General features: G+C 44.6%; 1 protein-coding gene across 4 annotated transcripts; it reads left to right on the forward strand.

Annotated features, from left to right (window-relative positions):
• Nucleotides 1-1,077: 1,077 nt before the first annotated feature.
• On the forward strand, nucleotides 1,078-16,915 carry hipk1b (homeodomain interacting protein kinase 1b). 4 transcript variants are annotated; one of them, XM_086198879.1, is made up of 18 exons: nucleotides 1,078-1,426; nucleotides 3,005-3,732; nucleotides 6,117-6,308; nucleotides 6,449-6,630; nucleotides 6,716-6,839; nucleotides 7,091-7,210; nucleotides 7,325-7,411; nucleotides 7,539-7,723; nucleotides 7,954-8,104; nucleotides 8,209-8,395; nucleotides 8,956-9,074; nucleotides 10,922-11,056; nucleotides 12,063-12,223; nucleotides 12,696-12,764; nucleotides 13,298-13,468; nucleotides 13,691-13,905; nucleotides 14,000-14,112; nucleotides 15,025-16,915. In XM_086198879.1, the coding sequence occupies exons 2-18, from the start codon at nucleotides 3,007-3,009 to the stop codon at nucleotides 15,493-15,495; spliced, it is 3,408 nt and encodes a 1,135-aa protein (XP_086055005.1). In that variant the 5' UTR covers nucleotides 1,078-1,426; nucleotides 3,005-3,006; the 3' UTR covers nucleotides 15,496-16,915. The 4 variants fall into 4 exon arrangements, with proteins under 4 accessions (XP_086055005.1, XP_086055007.1, XP_086055008.1 ...); XM_086198881.1 differs by having other exon boundaries at nucleotides 12,066-12,223; XM_086198882.1 differs by lacking the exon at nucleotides 10,922-11,056 and having other exon boundaries at nucleotides 1,079-1,426.
• Nucleotides 16,916-18,612: the final 1,697 nt, after the last annotated feature.

Raw genomic sequence — 18,612 nt, forward strand, 5'->3', positions numbered from 1 at the left:
TGCACTTTAACGTGTTTTGCCTGATATTTATACACCGACATCTCTTGTGCAACCTGCCGAAGGTTGTCTTGCAATCTTGGAGACTTCAAAAACTGCAGGACATGATCACTTTTCTTTTTTGATAATGTTTCTTGTGTGTTGTATACACCAGCTTGTTCACTCCCTTTGAGGCTTCTGTGTGAGGACTGCCAAATATGACCTACCATATGGTTAAATTCAGATGAACAAATACAACAACAAAAATTCCTATTTGTGAATATTTTAATAAATATTAGATGTAATAAAATCCGTATTTTTTTGAAAAATATTAATGCCTATCTATGCTGTCTCTTCATTCTATTTAAATATGTAGGATCCCTACATTTAGCAGACAGAGTGTCAATTTAATGCCATGGTAGAAAATAGGGTTGGGTGGGGAGGGGGGCGTTGATGTGTTTGCTTTAGACCTGCATCCCATCATTTTGAGTGACAGCCCTCCAAGGAAAACTGTTGTGCCAGAGGATCTGGGTGGGAAGGGAATCCAGATAAGTTATACTTGGTGTATGTAACCTTATAATTATAAACGAGTATATAAATACACTTAAACCTTTTTTTAATTGTCAAATGTGAGTGTAGTCCATTAAAAATAATAAATAATGTATCTAGAAATCTATCTTAATCTATCTATCTAGAAATAATGTATCTTTACACAACGTTTATATTAAAGTCAACGTCGTTGATTTACAGATATGTTTCTGTTTTCTAAATATGGTGCCAACGTTTGAAACCTAAAATGAAACTGGAGAGCAAGGTATAAAACCTGCAAATTTACGGGGAAAACTTACGTCAACTTATTTTACCGTAACTAATGCTGACTATCGTAGTCTTGGTTATGAATAAACGACCCTTTTGCGACTTGACCAAATCCTTTGAATAGCGGGACTGTTTCATAGCAGAATCCACATTAAGATCCATGAAGACGTCCCCGGTCGTGCTTTATTTTGTTATTTTACAGTATATTTTGCACATATCTCGCTGTAAGATCTCTGGGTTCATCTCCTCAGAAAGACGTGTAATTACGGTAATTACCGGAAATGCCGTCAGAATCGCAGCTGGTACAAGGACGTGGTTTTTTCCGGTGAAAAGTGGAATTTGCTGCCTCAAGATAGGCGATTTTAGAGTATGGGTTGCGCCATGTTTTAATCAAGAAATGTACATATTTTAGGAGTAGATAACCTAAATTAATTAGAGAATGCGATGTTTGTGTACTTTCTGTGGAGAAGTAGGCGTAGTATCGTCTTCAGCAAGTGAGGAGACAATGCAGGCCTAGCTAGCATTTGTCGCTCGCTAGCGGAAGCTCCTCGGATAACCCTAGTCCAGCAGACTGCAGTGGGTTTTAAACCTTGGACCAAGCTGTTTTTTCGACGGTGTAACACCATCCTGCCCGGTATGTCACACCCGTTTTTTGTCTGTTTCACGATTGTATTTATTCATCTCTTGTCATTTAACATTATTTTGATTTGCCCTGGGCAAACCTGTGAGATTTGAAACGCTATTTTTTTTCCAGAAAGTTAATGCGTTAGCTTATTAGCATTAGCGACTTAAGTAACGTTACCTTGCTACTTTAATCCTTGATATATCTATACATCTATCTATATATAAATATATAGATATATCAGTGTCATTACAATGGGCTAAATTTTGACGTCCAGGATAATGTATAGTCTGACGTTATATTATTACCTGTCAGTTTGTTTTTTACTTATGATAACACCTGTGATCACGGCAGGACTTACACTCGTGTTACGGTCCAACTGACCTGCCAGTAAGCCTGTGGGAGCAATTGATGTGGTACACGTTATTGACATGTCCTTCACCCCTTTTTGGTAGAACTGCATGCAATTCTTCGCCGTCGGAAACTGGAGGCCGATCGGTCTCAACAAGCAAAGGCCTGAGATTTGATCACTAAAAGTCGTCGTTCAAAAGCGCTCCTTTGCTGCCCTGGTAGCAACTGAAAATCACGACATTATTAAAGTAGCTGTGTTTTGATGTACATGTATAGTCATATTCTATTTAATATCGCAGTATTAAAACTGAAAAATACATCGTGATGCACCTCAGCCTTGGCCTTGTTTGACTCCGCAACCCCTCGACCAGATATATAATAGATAGAACAACCAAAGTACTGGTTAAATAACATTTATATAGTACCTCAAAGTACCAGATCCAAAATCATGAAGTGCTTTACAGCCATAAATAAAGAGTCAAAACTAGGGAACGATATAAACACGATAACGACATAACCTATGACAGCAGCGACAGTCTAACGTGAAGCCTTGTAAAGAAACGAAAGCTCCGTGTCTTCATGAGAATCTAGAACCAGGAAATATGTCATATTTTATATATACATGTATCTTTAAATATATATCTTTTAAAATAGTAGTTGAAAGAAAAGGCATATCCACACCTCTTGATGAAATGTCAGCCGTTTCAACTTGCCTGATAAATTAATTTTCTGCTGTTGCTGCACTTAAAATCATTTCTGGAAAAACATGTAAAAAAAAAAAGTATTGTTCCTGACTTTTCATATTTGGTGTATTTTGTTGTTACTGGCCCCTAACAATTTCTCATGTGCTGCAGGTGTTTCTTTTCTATTTATGTATGTAACCACAAACTCTTGAGATTGACCACCTCGGTGCTTTGCGCAATTGCAAGTGAATTTGGTGCTTGTGTCCCACTGCTAGTTCGCTGCTTCACTGTGCTCCCACTAAGGTGTGCCACAAATTCCAAATCTTACTATAAATGTTAAAGGGACTCCTTACAACCAAATCTGTGCATTCAAATAAAACAAAAAAACGAAAACTGACATCACCAGTGTGAGCTGGACGAGGCTCAGCCATGTGTACCTAGTAAACTGGAAACTAAATGTATAGGGCGTGGTAGTGCACTGTGTCAACAGTGGTGATGGTTTGAGGACTCTTCTGAGATTAATTTCATACTTATCAATCTTATCCTTTCTTTTCAGCTATGACCTCTCAGCTGCAAGTCTTCTCGCCTCCCTCCATTTCCTCTAGTGCCTTTTGCCGTGTTAAGAAGCTAAAGGTGGAGAGCAACATTTGGGATGTGTCCACTACTGAAGCTTATAGCTCTATAGCAGGGCAGTCAGCATACACCTTTACCCCAGCCATGGCTGTGCCCCCCTTTGCACCATCACTGGTCTTCCCCCCAACAGCGCCTGGATCGAGGGGTCAAGTTGTGATTCGGGCAGCTGATAGTACTGGCAGTCTTCCCCGTGGTTCCAGTCGACGTGTCACCGAGCAGGCGACATCCTCCTATGTTCATGCAGAGACGTCCTCTGAAACCAGGGGGCACAGACACGGGCAGAAGAGAAAGATTGACGAGGCCAACGAAGGCAGTGGGAGTGGCTGCGGCAGTGTGCAAATTTTGGAGGAGCTTTCAGCTCCAGCAGCAACATTCTCCACCCGTACAGGTGGTGGTGGTGGGGGCACAGGCCAGTCTATACCTCACTCAGCTCCAACCACTAAGAGTAGCAGCTCCAACGGTGAAGGGGATTATCAGCTAGTGCAGCACGAGATCCTCTGCTCTGTGTCCTGCAGCTATGAAGTGTTGGAGTTCTTAGGAAGAGGCACGTTCGGACAAGTGGCCAAGTGCTGGAAGAGGGGCACCAATGAGATAGTGGCTATCAAGATTCTTAAAAACCATCCTTCATATGCTCGCCAGGGCCAAATTGAGGTAAATGGATATCATGTTGTTTATTACACACTTGTGTATGTGTATCATGCTTGGATTTTATCAGTTGATTTTATATATTTGGTTCTCTGGAGGGTAGTGCGGTGGTGCAGTGGTCAGCACTGTCACCTCACAGCAAGAAGGTTCTGGGTTCAAGCCCCGGCTCAAGGGGTCTTTCTGTGTGAGTCTCCATGTTCTCCCTGTTCCTGTGTGGGTTCTCTCTGGTACTCCAGCTTCCTCCCACAGTCCAAAGACATCAAGAGGGGACGAGGCTGATTGATACTCTAAATTGACTGTAGGTGTGACTGTGAGTGTGAATGGTTGTCTGTCTCTATGTGTTGGTCCTGTGATGGACTGGTGACCTGTCCAGGGTGAACCCTGCCTCTCACCTGAAGGCTGCTGGGATAGGATCCAGCCCCCCCACGACCCGTAACAGATTAAACAGTAGAAAATGGATTAATGTTTCTCTGGAAATCAAGCTGTTAAATAATGAACTTGTAAAGTGCATTGAAGAAAAGGCACAAATAAGACATGTCTGTTAAAGTTGGGTGATGGTAATGACTGAATGATAATTCCTTCTTCAGTGGTTGTCCAGGTGATGTTTGGAACTTTTTATGAACATAATGAAGTTATCCCCACCTGTTTCCTCATTTTGAGACTACAAGTGGAGGAAGCCTTGACTTGGAGCCATTGACAATTTCATTAATTTCACAGTTCAATAGAATTTCAATCGAACTTGTTCAATAGAAAAGTTCAATAGAACTTGTCCGTGTCTGTGGAATTTCCATTCTTTTTATTCATCCCAGGGTTAAGAGCAAATTTTGGATTATAAGATACAAATGATCAAGCCAGTCTGAGATCATATATGTTGTATCCATCAAGGCAATAGCTGTAGCAGCCTGGGCATTCACATAGACATGCATCCCTGAGACCTGGTGGTTGAAGACCAGACTTGTGTTTGGTTGGTTCAGCATCCAGGTTAGTAAGTAGGACCAGGCTTGGTAATTCCACTATGGTGTGACCATCCCCGATACCTGAGACTGGATGGTGTTGGACAGCTGTTCAGCCTGTTTCCTCAGCTTTTTGGTTGGACAAAAGAAAACCTCTTGATTCCCACATCAAACACAGCTGTGCAGCACTGCCTTAATTCTGGCACGGTGCTCTTTTTAAATTCACCCTTTGCTTGTGGAAAATATTCTCATGAACATTTATTAGCCTTCAGTCACAAGGAAGCCCCTGTTTTGTAATTAAATAGCTGTTGCCCCCCCCCCCCCAAAAAGACCTTTTACGCAGAGATTCTGCAATATTTCTGTAAAGTAACACCACCTTTATGACAGTTGTTCAGACCAGACAAAGCTAGTAAAATAAAGCTGCCACGTTGTTTGAATTTATCCTGCACCAAACAGCTTATGTATAAACTCAGCACTGTCTGTGTTCTAAATGAGCTGTTCCACCGTTGCGTCTGTCCCCTGCTATTTCTACCGCTGCTGCCGGCTCCAACTGTCCACCTATTCAGTCTCCTCCTACTTGTATGCACGGGGTGAAGAGTCACAGTGCCACAATATTCTGGCCTTGAACAGGCCGTGTAAAAGGGGTTCAGCACTACGTGTCAACTTAATGAATGTGCGTGCACTGCTTTGAAAAGGCACTGCACTTAACAGCCATTTTGTTTGGATTTCATATAATTCTGGCAATTTTTAGACTAATTTGGGCAGAGAGCCTCTGGATTCCTGGTTGGGAAATGCAGTGTCTATCCAAATGTTCATACGGTTTGACTACACAATGAAAATTCTCTTCAAACCATGTGACTGTATTCTTAGTGTCCTCGTGTGTCAAACCGTCATTACAAAATTCTTTAATGGATGACATAAAACTGTCAAAGGATTCCTTTGGAAGATGACCTTCAAGTGAATGTCATGGGATTTTCTTTTTATTTGTTTTTCTTCACCTTTCTGAGTTTTTGAGAAATTTAAGGGATCAGCTTAAGTCCTGTTAAATTTTGAAACAGTAATATAAAATGTTTTGATATTATTGTGAACAGTCCTGGTCAATTTGAGGAATTATTTTGAAAATTGTTCCTGTTTTGATAAGGAATTAGATATCTGAGGACATTTATGCATGTATTATAATCCAATATGAGCAGGGTTTTTTTTTTCTCCCTTTGGATCTCATTATCCTGCCTGTCCACAAACCCCTGAATACATTTCAGGCACAGAAATGCTCCCTGCTTTAGCCCTATCCTTGTGCATATCAGACAAATTAAACTTGAAGCCCATGCAATCATCGCATCACGTGATGCTGTGCTTCTTTGTGCTGGTGTTGTTTTGATAGACATGAGATACCATGCTTTTATTAACATGCAATGTGAAATTGTTTGTCTTTGGCAGGTGGGGATCTTGAACCGCCTCAGTGCAGAGAATGCAGATGAATATAACTTTGTGCGGTCGTATGAATGCTTCCAGCACAAAGGTCACACCTGCTTAGTGTTTGAGATGCTGGAGCAGAACCTGTATGACTTTCTCAAGCACAGCAAGTTCAGTCCACTCCCTCTGCGGCACATCAGACCCATCTTACAGCAGGTCAGCAAAGATTTTGCAGTCCTTTTCATGTTAAGAGATTACTTTTATTTTGTTTTTGTGAATATAAACATTAAGATGTGAAAGGTTTGCTGCTTCCTCTTACTGCGGTTGCATGAATATGAATGTCATTGCACCTTTAGGTGGCTACAGCGCTAATGAAGCTGAAGAGCCTGGGACTGATCCATGCAGATCTGAAGCCTGAGAACATCATGCTGGTGGACCCTCTCAGACAGCCCTACAGGGTGAAGGTCATTGACTTTGGCTCAGCAAGTCATGTTTCCAAGGCTGTCTGCTCCACCTATTTGCAGTCCCGTTACTACAGGTAACAGCCGTTTGTACTGGCATCCAACTGTTGCTTCGTTATATCTTCTTGAACCAGTCCTTTTAACCTCTGCTTCGCTGTCCAGGGCCCCCGAGATTATTTTGGGTCTCCCGTTCTGTGAGGCAATCGACATGTGGTCTTTAGGATGTGTGATTGCTGAGCTGTTCCTGGGCTGGCCCCTCTACCCTGGGGCCTCGGAGTACGACCAGGTCAGTACCACAGCTCAAGCCTGTGAGTTCTGGGCCTGTTGTTAGTGGTCTTACCTTCAAATTGAATAGATGGATAGCATGGCTGTGGATCTGAAGTTGGGACGTTGTGCCATGTAGATACATAAGATGAAGAACAAACTGAAAGTGTTGCTACTCATCCATCATTCTTGTTCGTAACAGTGGTACTTGTTGTGTCTCGAACTGAATATTAAACTCCTTTTTTTGTTGTTGTTGTTGTCGTCTGTGTTCAGATCCGTTATATTTCTCAGACTCAAGGCCTGCCAGCTGAGTACCTGCTGAGCGCCGGCACCAAGACCAGCCGCTTCTTCAACCGAGGCCCTGACTCCAGCTACCCTCTGTGGAGGCTCAAGGTTAAATGAATCACATCAGCAATTAATAAATCTTTGTCATCCTGCTAGGCTATCAAAAACTCCTGTTGAAGAGAAATCGGCTTTTCACGACTGATAATGACATTCATTTTTCAGACTCCATCAGAACATGAAATGGAAATGGGCATTAAGTCCAAGGAGGCTAGGAAATATATCTTCAACTGCTTAGATGACATGATGCAGGTACATGCCAGAGTTCATGGAATAACATCCTATGATGCAGTTATGTCTTAACTGAACTTGTACAGCACTAAACAAAAACCTGGAAGTCAATCCCTCCGGTTGTTTGACCCACTTCTCTCCATTCCAGGTCAACCTGTCCTCTCACTTGGAGGGGACAGACATGCTGGCTGAGAAGGCTGACAGACGAGAGTTTATAGACCTCCTGAAGAGGATGCTTCGTCTGGACGCAGACAAAAGAATCACACCCACAAAAACTCTTGGTCACCCCTTTGTCACAATGAGCCACCTCATGGATTATCCCCACAGCTCCCAGTAAGTGTGTAGAGCCTTGTGAAATCAGTTCCCACTTCCTCCCATGAATAAACCCTACTTATAACTTACATCTTACATTACAATGATAAACTATTGACTACATATTTTCAAAATCAAATTCCAAACCTGTTCTGCATCGTAAAGGTTATGGGGCACTAAGAAGACACATTTGTTTTGTTTTAGGGGAATGTTGATTGAAATGTGCTCATGTCAGTGCTGTTGCTCTGCAGTGTGAAGTCATGCTTCCAGAACATGGAGATCTGCAAGCGTCGGAGCTCCTATGACAGTGGCAAATCCCTGTACTCCACCAATGCAGTCCCCAGTGCTGCAGCGGGCAACCTCACTGTTACCTTCAGTAGCCAACTCAACCAGCATAACCAGGTACGGCCACCTTTTTCTCTGCAGTTCTTGTGCATGTCCAGAAATCTATAGTCCAGTCAGTCAGGTCAGTATTAATCAGTGGTGTTTCTTTGTCGACACTCAAGGTGCCTTCAGCAGGCGGAGCGGTGCCTTTGCTCAACTACCAGCCAGCTCTGTACCAGCAGGCAACTATCAACATTCCCGGGCTAGCTCAACAGAGTGTCCCAATTCCAACACGTCCTGCTGGGCTGTGTAGCCAGACAGAACCCTTCCAGCAGACCCTGATAGTCTGCCCACCTTCTACTATTCAAGGTAAAGATGGCGCCACTGTGGCGAACATCCTTGGAATATATTCTCCTCCTGTCGTGCTTGAGAATTAGAGATGCATTTATATAGATGGCTTGCAGTCAGAAAATTGAACGTGTGTTTGTGCCACCCCGTCACACTTCAGTGAATGTCAGAACCAAGATAACTCTTCTAAAGCTTAGGTGCATAGGATCCCGTCAGTGCCAAGCAGCTCATGAACGCTAAATTAACGTCACCAGCCAGCGTATCAGTGGTTCCTGCCGGTGAACCAGACAGCTGCTGTTGTGGCTGTGATTTTACACACTTGAAGGAGGAAAAAGGAAAACGGCACTTTGTGATGTCACAGCACTAGACAACACTACAAAGGCCAGCTTTTTAATATGATCTTTGATTCACACAACTCCATAAAAAGTTATGGCGCTGGACTGGCCATGAAATTATAGAGTCTGTTGGAGAAACAGCGATAACGAAATACTGAGTGGACATTTATGTATACAATTTTATTCAGTGGGAATATAATTTCAAATTCAAAGATGTTTATGGAACAACTATGGCTTGTTCTCCAGGGCTTCAGCCTTCCAGCAAGAGTTCCAGTTTCCCTGTGAGGATGGAGAACTCTGTGCCCATAGTACCTCAGAACCAGTCTGCCCAGTCATTGCAGATCCAGCCCAGTATGCTTACACAGGTAAGGCTATTGAAGGTGTGGTGGTGCTGATTCACGTTTCCGATGCCTGAGGAGTGTTAGCTCTCCTGCTTTGTATCAAACTGAATCCCGCCCCAATGTATCTTTAAAGAATAGATGAACTGTTTTTGTTCCAATTTTATTGACCTCTTTTTCTGTCATTACAGTTGAGAATTGGTCATCCTGGCGGTGACATTTTTGCCTGATGTAACACAACTATCACCTTTTTGCAGGTTTACCTGAGAATGTTACTGCTTTCCTTTCCAAAAGGCCGAACGGTTACAGCGACCTTATTTTGCCCAAAGCTTGTAAATTCACAGATATCACAATGAAACCTGCTGTTGACCCAAGAAATTTCTAGAATGGACGAGATTCAGACTGACAGCAATAGAATGATAATAACCCACCCATAAATATCAGTGTACTCAGAAGTGACACCCAATGGTGATCAGTTATGGATGCACCAGATGCATTCAAAGACTCCTCCCCTTAGGGGTCATTCACTCTGGCTCCTGCTTGTTCTGCAGCCAGCAGAGCAGGCAGACGTTCCTTCGGTTTGTGGTCTTCAACTCTGGAGGTGGATTAATTCCTCTCTGACAAAAAGACTGATTGGTGATGCGGACAACCGTGTTACATTAACAAGGAGAGAGGTCCTTTCTAGCCCATTATTTTCAGTGGCATGAGGGACGTACGCAGATCCTGCAGCCACCTTGCCACCAATTTGCCAACTCCGTACCATATGTAGTGTTTTAATCCCTTGTTTTGCATATCAATTTTTCCCCTCTGGAATTTCACACATTTATTATGTTTTCAGCTCTGTTTGCACACGATGAGTATCACCTTGGAGCTCCAGTGGTTTGTAATAGTTGGGGAGATCACGTGTCTTTCTTCCATGCATCTCTGCCATGTCGGCCTGAACTCCTCTGCAAATTGCCCAACATATTTGGGGCAACACAAATTTCATGTGATTTTTTTTATTCCCGTGCTAATCGGCCTCTCACCTTAGTGATGTCACCGTTGAAGAATTCCCAGCCTCACTCTATACAGCTGCCCGAGGCTGTTGGCTACCAACGGTTCGGCTGAGCTGCAGATCCTCTTGTGATTTGCTCCTTGACTGTTTTGAGGCTGAATTCTCACAACAGTCTCAACAGCAGCTTTTTGGCGGGTGAATGGACTGAATTCATACAGCACTTTTCCAGTCTACTGACCCCTGAAAGTGCTTTACAACACAGTCTCCCAGTCATACACTGGTGTAGGCAGAAGTATATAATAGTAGACACACTAGGGAATCAGGAACAAGAAGGTGTTCAGTGTTTTCTTCAAGGATACTTGGATCTGCTCTTTGGAGGAGACGGGGAACAAACCAGTAACCCTACACTAGCTAGATGATCACCTGAGCCATGTGTCCAGCACCAGCTCCTGTGTTCTCTTTACAAACCAGCATCTAGGCTGTGTAAATTCAGTTTAGAAACTAACAGAAATTTTGGCCTCAGCAGCAAGTCACTCTTTTTTTGTTGCTTTTGTTTCTATTGATTGCGTCTCACTCTCGTTTTGCTTCTACAACTGATTGGACCGCCACTCAGAGGAGCAGCTCATCTTCTTCCAATCTCTTATCTGGGCTTGAAGCCAGATGTGGAGGGCTGGAGACTCTTCTGGCACAAAAAGCTAGTTAATTTCAGATTGCTAAATGAGAAGTAATATCTGCACATTGTGGTTGGTCGTCCAGATGGCGAGTGTGCAGTTGCTTAAGCTGCTTGTAACCATCATCTAATTCAGAAAACAGCGTTGAAGGACATTGCTTCTCATCGTGTCCTAACATTGCCCTCCCCTATCCTCCCTCCCTCCTCCAGGGTTCCTGTACACCCCTGATGGTGGCCACCCTGCACCCACCCTCAGCAGGCATAGCCCCCCAGTATTCCCTGCCCCTTGGGTTAGGCAGCGGGGTGGGTCGGCCCACCCTCCTGGAGCACACAGCCACAGTGCTGGTAAAGCAACAAAGACATTGTTGAAGAAAGACGTGCCTGCTCCCTCCACAGATAACAAAGCCATCTCTCTCCTGCCCCACTTGCCCTTCGCCTGTCATTCATCTGTAATGTTTCCTCTCCCTCTGCAACACACATTGTATGGGGCTGTTCTATATTTCATGCATTGCATTTCTATTTCCCCTCTTCACATGCTGACTTGTCTTGGTTGTCAGAATCATAGTTGGACGGTGATTATTCTTTGGAAAATCCTTGAAAAATAAGTTCCCCTGTGGTCTGGCAACACCATCACCCCCCCTGGTGTTCATCAACATTTCCTTTCATATTTGTGACATCAGATGCTAATTGACCAAACACACTATCTCCTCTCACTCCAGTGGACACCATTCTCTCCCCCAGCCTTTCTCCATAGGTGTGCTGAGGGCATGGAGCGCATGTGATGCTGAGTTGGTCTGCGCTTTGCTTGCAGCTTCTCATGTCCTGTCCTTCCTTGGTTTCAGCAAAGGACGTTGCAGCTACCAAGCACTCTAAAAAACCCTCCAACAGTCTGACTCTCTGACACACATTTTCTGTTCCAGCCCCACAACATGTGGCATGCCTTTCCCCAAGACCGCTTATCAGCAAGCTGATTCTCATCAGTGAACTAATCGCACTAATTCTCTTCAGAGTTTCTTCTTTAACAGGCACCCTGGTCTCATACGTCATGTCCTGATCCGTTCACAGTGTTTCATTGTTTGTGCTTTGCATGATGTGAGTCCGTGGATTCGTTGCAGGGCAATGCTAAAATAAGGGAATGGCTTGGGAGAGGTTGCTCGCTTATCTAGCTTTGTGCTTTGCCTGTAGCAGAGATTGGTCATTGGTTTGCGTCTGTCTTCAGCCTTTGGATTTATTTCTCAGCATGGCTCCGTTTGTTTGACCCGTTCCAGCGATAAATTTACCTCAATTCACAACTGTGTGATCCCTGATAGGACCTGTGCTGAAGTGAGAATGTCTGTTGTGTCTCTCTCAGCAGGCCTGGCCCACTGGAACTCAGCAGATCCTTATACCCTCATCCTGGCAGCAGGTCCCTGGCGTGGCAATCCACAGCTCTGCCCACCAGTCTACCGTGGCCGAGTCACCCCTGGACACCCATCACTCAGATGCTGCCATGCAGCAGGGACACAGCTGGAGGTGGGTCAGCCAGCAGCTCTCAGATGAGTCAGGACCCCAGCTCATAGTGCTCTCGGCCCCGGGGTCCAGTTTGTTACATTTTTTTTTTGACCACTAGAGTTGCTCTTGTATCCAAGTATACTTGTGTTAGTTGTGAAGACTCTTAATACTGAAACCTACAAGTGGACTGCTATTGCATAGCCCTCCTTCATCTTTGCTCTGAGTTTGTGATGAGCCAGTACACTCGGGTACAGAACAAGAACCATATTGTGACAAGTGAAGGAATCGTTCTCGTAGTACCACACAATCCTAGCTAAAGTGAAAACACACGCTTTACTCTTACAGCACCAAGTTACTGTCCACATATACCTGGTGCATCCTCACCTGACAATGCTGCTTTTTATCATGGGTCACTTAAAAATCGTGATCTTTCCTTTGTTTCGTGACCTCGTTTTACAGTTGTTGCTCAACATGGATGTTTTGTCCCTAACAGGAGCACGGGCCAAGCCAGGACGCAGGAGAGGAAGAAGGTCAAAGCCAGACGAGGAGAAAACAGAAACAGGTAGCTTCATGACGTCACCCCAGATCCTCAGGATTGATCAGGCGTTCGTGCTTTCACTCCACTGAAAGCTAAACAACCACTGGTCTTAACTTCACCTTCTGTAATGGTCAATACTTAAAATTCAATCATTTCTTAACTAAAAAGACCCAACAATCTAAAGCAGCGCAGTGCTGCGCTAGGCTAATTGAGCCTGCTAACACACTCACAGTCACTTCAGAGTGCGTTATGTTCGTACTAAATTTCTACGGACAAGTTTAGCAGGAATATATGGTATTTGTTTTGCACCTTTCAATAAATCATTTGGGAATATGAAAGCATTGAACGGAAAAAAAATTCAAATCATCTTTTGTTGCGCACGGCAAACAAAAGTAGATCCTGAAAGTTCCCCCCTCTGAGTGTGTTAAAGAATCTATTTAGAAACACTTCTGACACCAACGTTTAGAGATCAGTGATAGACGTCTGGTGGGATTTTCCTGCTTCTTCTATCTTAACTTGGATGGAATCCTGTTTGGTCTGCTCCTCTGTCTGTCTAGGGGGTTATCAGCGGCATCATTGCTCAGCAGCAGCGGCGTCACGCCATCCAACTTCAGTACCACATTGTCACAGCCGATTGTGATCTCCGACACACCGAGCCCCGCGGTCAGCATCATCACTATTCACAGCGACACTGACACAGAGGACGAGCGCAAATTCCATCCTGCCAGGTGAGATTCAGACACCCCCCCCGAGCTACTGCCTCAGTGATTCCTTGAACTTCTGAAAAGGCTCCTGTTGACATCTCATTACTGGCATCTTGAGTGCGGCAGTGTTTGTTTGATATTTCAAGATGAGAACCCGTCGGCACTGCCCCACTCAGCCGTGACACATATTCTGTAAGGACTGATGAAAGGTGCCGCATGTTTCAGTAACAGCTTCTGTGTTTGCAGTGTCGGGCTGAGCCAGCGCACTAATGTCATCAGCTGTGTGACAGTGCACGACTCGGACTCCTCCACCGCCAGCCCGCTGACCCCTCTGCCCCGCACACTTAACCCTGTCAGCAGCATGTCGTCACGCCAGGCCAAGTCTCTGGCGGTGGTGGCACCTTCAGTTAAAAGCCAGGGCTCTGAGAGAGGAGCGGTGTCACGCGGCCGCCTTGAGACTGGTGAGAGCCTCGGGTGCTTGATTGTGCACAGTCAATAATTTAATGAGTTTGAAAGATGCATAATTTAACACCTACCGTGATTGTGAATCCCCAGTGAACTACATGAAGCCCAAGAGGTCGTCTAATCAACATGCGTGCAGTTCAGGGGAGAGTCTGGAGCGCCAGGGACTGATGCTGAGCCAGTCACACCCCTTAAACCTGAGCCAGGTGAGGCGCTGCTGGGTTTCACTGCTGCTGTATTCTTTTATTGGGCAAGAAGAGTTGAGCTTTGCTCTGGTGTCAGAGATAGACGACATCATTTACTGTAAGAAACCGAAAGGAAAGGATGTAAACACTCCAGGTTCCTGCTGACTCTGCTCAGATGAGTCTCACATATCTGCTGTAGCTGGTTGACAATCTGTAAACAATCAATTTGAGCAACAGGGGACAAAGTTGAACCAGAAAGCTGGGTCAGCGGTTCAAAGGTTTTGTTTGGGTCTCTCCATTTTATTTTTTTTCCAAGTGAAAAATGATCAGATGAGGACTGTCAGCATCAGAAAAACTCTGGGTCACATTTGAATGATTACTTTGAATCTGGTGAACAAAACTGACAGGTTTTTTTTCTATGTCAACATTTTATTTATTTATTTTTTTTAACCTTGGAAACAGCATGTCACAGTTGTTACTGCCCCCTGCTGGACAAACGCTGTAATTGTAATGTGAGTTCATAACAAGCTGGAGACTAACTTGCAGCATTGAGATGCTACACTTTTTTGTACTTCATGGGATTGGAGACCTCATGTGTAAATACTGGTGTCATGAGTACATGGCCATGAAAAACCTGTAATAACACGGAATTGAAAAAAATCAGTTTCAGACCTTCAAAGATTTCGAAAAATGAATAAAGCCAGAAAAATTCAAGGAAATTGGCCTCACGGATACCTGAATACGTGTAGGTCACTTAAGATCAACTCAGAAAAGAGACGGTGGGATAAAAAGTCAAGGGTAGTTTTTGAACCTGTAAAAGTTGGTTTTTGTCTCAGCTTCAGTGCTCCTTTACTCCTGCAGGTTTAGCGATAGACTTTTGTAAGGCGCATCTGTTGCTTGTTTACGGAGTGTCGTCTTCTGTCTGCTGTTCAGGTTCAGCCGGTGGTTTCCTCGTCCCAGGAGCGCTCGGGGGCGTCCCACAGTGACTCATCTTTGCGTCGCCAGCAGACCTTCCCTCCAGCCGTCTCCACCTCTCACTACAACTTCCCCGAGGTGACCGCCCTGGCCTCAGCCCCCGGCCTTTACACTTACCCGGCCTCTACCGCCCTCTCCTCTGCTTCTCAGGCTATGGAGCAGCTGCTGGGCCGTGGTCACAGCAGCCACGGACACTCACCCTCCGCCTATGCAGCAACATACACCTCCTCCTCTTCCTCCTCCTCCTCCTCCAAGAGAGACTCAGCCAGTCGCAAGGACTCCGTCAGTAGTCTGCTGCACAGCCTCCCACCAGCCTACCAGCATCAGTTCGCTGCTGGTTCCCCCTACGTTAGTGTGACGCCCCGGGCCGAGGCTTACACTGCCTACCAGCTGAGCCCCAGGCGCCTCACGCAGTACCCCTACCTATAAGTAGTCTCACACACTTCAGTAGAAAAGAGTCCTCACACACCGCCACGAAGGGACATTTAAACTGTGTTTCTTGTAGAACTGTCACTTATTGGATTGCTGCTTTTAACCCACGAGGCAGGATCAAGTCATCTCTTATCATCTACGTGCACTCTGGGGCTGTCTCGATGTTTTTGAAACGTTCTCTGCTATTATTTGATATTGTATTGATTTATTTTCCCTTGAAAGATGTTGTTAATAGCCCATATTTTATCCTCATTTACAATTAGGAAGTTGTGTTAATGGTATTTGACACCTGTTGTGTGAAGAGAGATTCTGCTCCTGTCACAAGCTGCGATTGACACACACACACACACACACACACAGCTAATGAAGTGCTAGCTGACAAAGTTTCTTCTCCATCTCATCACTTCATGAAGTTTCACACTAATCCAGTGAGTCCCTGTGTTTGTACTAACATAGAAATGACTGTACATTTCCCACGTCTGTTTACTGACAATGTCGTCTTTTACTGTTTAAATTATGTTTCTGTGTGAGGGAGGAAGAGCACGATGGTGATGAGGGTTTTGTTTTAAGCTGCCAACAGTGGTGAAACTGGCTCAATGTTAATTTAAGTGCACATGTGATAGTGTGTTTTTATGTAGTGACCATGTCTTAGGCGAGATGAATCGTGTCCTTATGCAATAGAAACTGCTTCAAATGAGTGCTGAATGTATTTATGAAGTATAGATGAGTGTGATCACCATCCCGAGGAATGAAAAGCTTTTTTTGTTTTAATTGTTTAAAAAAAAAAACAACCTTTTTCCTAGTTTCTCTCCTTGAAATATGAAAACAAAAAATCCAGTTTCACACAGGCAGAAAAATGAGGACAAACCGACATCACGTAGGACCTGACACTGACAGTGGATTTATGGCCAGTTTTTACTGTTTTAATGTTTTAAAAAGCTGCATTTTTGTCCTGTTTTATCCACCTGATGGTTCCGAAGTGTTCCCCAGGATGTTGTCTTCCCCCCTGCAGTGCCGTGTGACTGATGGAAGAGGAAATAGGCTCTTCTGCTATTTAGCTGTTATGTCTCTTAGATGATTATGTTAATTATTTCCCCCAAATAATGTGCAAGAGGCCGTTGTGGCCTCAGGTGATGGCTGCTGTGGCGAGACCTTGGTACCGCGGCCGCTCTCGTCTGGACAGCGTGCTCACTGTGCAGCCGTCAGGTCCAGGTTCATCTGCTCACTGTGGGTTCTAACAGCTTTTTTTAGTCAATTCTTCCCCATTGTGTTTGCATCCATTTTGTGTTGTAACGTCTGAGTATTTAACTGTAACTTCATCTTATCATAGTGTAGTTAAAGATGCTACGTAGAACTAATTCAGGGAAACGGTTTCTGCTCAAATAATCCACAATCACTGTTTTCAATAAAATCACCTCCAATTCATCATGTCTGATGTCGTGATTCCACTTCGCTGACCAAGACCGCGGAACTACGGTGTGTGTGTGTGTGTGTGTGTGTGTGTGTGTGTGTGTGGTTCCATGCTGTTGTTGATCTATATTAACAAGCTTTTATTATCCCTGAATCAAAGTCTAATCACCATAACCGCAGCTGGCAAAACCGAACTGCAAACTCCTATCTTAGCTGACTGCGAAACAAAGTCAAATCAAACTCTCTCACTGCTTGAGGAAACACAGCAACACCAGGAAGGAAGAATTTCTGACTGGGATCGCATAACGATCTCTCACCCAGGATTTATTTTACCACAAATACAGTAAATACAGCCTGCTTTCATTATTGTCATGCAGCTAAGTGGCTCCAACATGTGAAACTAAAATGTTCCAGAGAATATATGAATGGATCATTGAAGCACTGCTCTTGCTGACCCCGTTCGCTTGCCGGAGCCTGTTATATAAAGCACCTTTTTATGTTTTGCATCTTTGACAAGTTACAGTTTAACAAGTGTGCGCATGACTAGAAGAAAAAAAGTTCTGATTTAATTAACCAAGATTTTACATCCTCATTGCGGCTTTAAAAGACTGTTTTAGAACAAACAGATTCTCAGTTGAAATCTCTCACATTTACAGGCAGTGATTCATAAAATCTGCAAAGTCTTTTTCTTTAAAAAAAAAAAAAAGTTCATGCACTCTTTCTCTCCATCAGGCGGAAGTGTGCATGCTGTCGTATAGACATCATTACGTCACAGATGTACGAGGTCACGGCGGTATCAGCAGCTGTACGCCTCCTGCACGTGCAGCGGGACACAGCTGAACATGGCCTGGAGCGTGGACATGAAGCCAGACTGTCTCGAGACAGGGCTGAAAAGAGACACATGAGAGGTGATGATGATGATGATGGTAATGGTGGTGATGACATAAACCCCAGGTTTCCGACTTACTTGAGCTCCCTATCCGTCCCCCTAACACCCTCCACCGGGCCCTGCTCGTCCTCTTCCCCCTCCTCCTCCTCCTCCTGTCTCCCCGGGTCCTGATCCTCTATCTGGTCCCAGATATCCGTGTTGACCCACAGGGCCCCGGTCACCGTCAGGCTGGCGTGGGTGCAGGTGATCCAGCGGCACAGGGGGCAGGAGGTTGTCCAGATGGCGCCCCTCAGCGTGGACAGTTTCTCCAAACAGGGGGAGCAGAAGGTGTGATCGCAGTGCAGCACCCGCGGGATCCGACTGCTGCGGGAGTACTCGTAGCAGCATACCACGCACTCCCGGTCCTCTGTCACTAACATCCCGGTAAATGAAGACAGGAGAGAAATGTGACAGACGGAGGTTGAAGCCGAGAGTGTGTGTGTGTGTGTGTGTGTGTGTGTGTGTGTGTGTGTGTGTGCCACTGTTTACCGGCTTTTAATAGGGCAGGACTGTCAAGCATTTCATGTTAACAGTTCCTTGGAAGTTACATTCCTTATAAGCACACACACACACACACACAGTTTCTTATCTAATCAAAGCAGTACAGCCTTCAACTGCAGGTGATTCCATTTGGATGTGACAGGTTTGTGCCACCAGGAGCTGATTGAAGAGAGATTCCTCCATGACACATTAACCAAAGTTATAATCGGTGTTGTTGCTTCCTTTTGAGAGGCTTTGACTTCGATTGACAACCCTCAATAAAATAGTTGGTCTCA

Source organism: Aulostomus chinensis, chromosome 3 (genome assembly GCF_037954235.1).
Source record: "Aulostomus chinensis isolate RoL2024-O1b breed Wild chromosome 3, RoL_Achi_v1.0, whole genome shotgun sequence".
Classification (NCBI taxonomy): domain Eukaryota; kingdom Metazoa; phylum Chordata; class Actinopteri; order Syngnathiformes; family Aulostomidae; genus Aulostomus; species Aulostomus chinensis.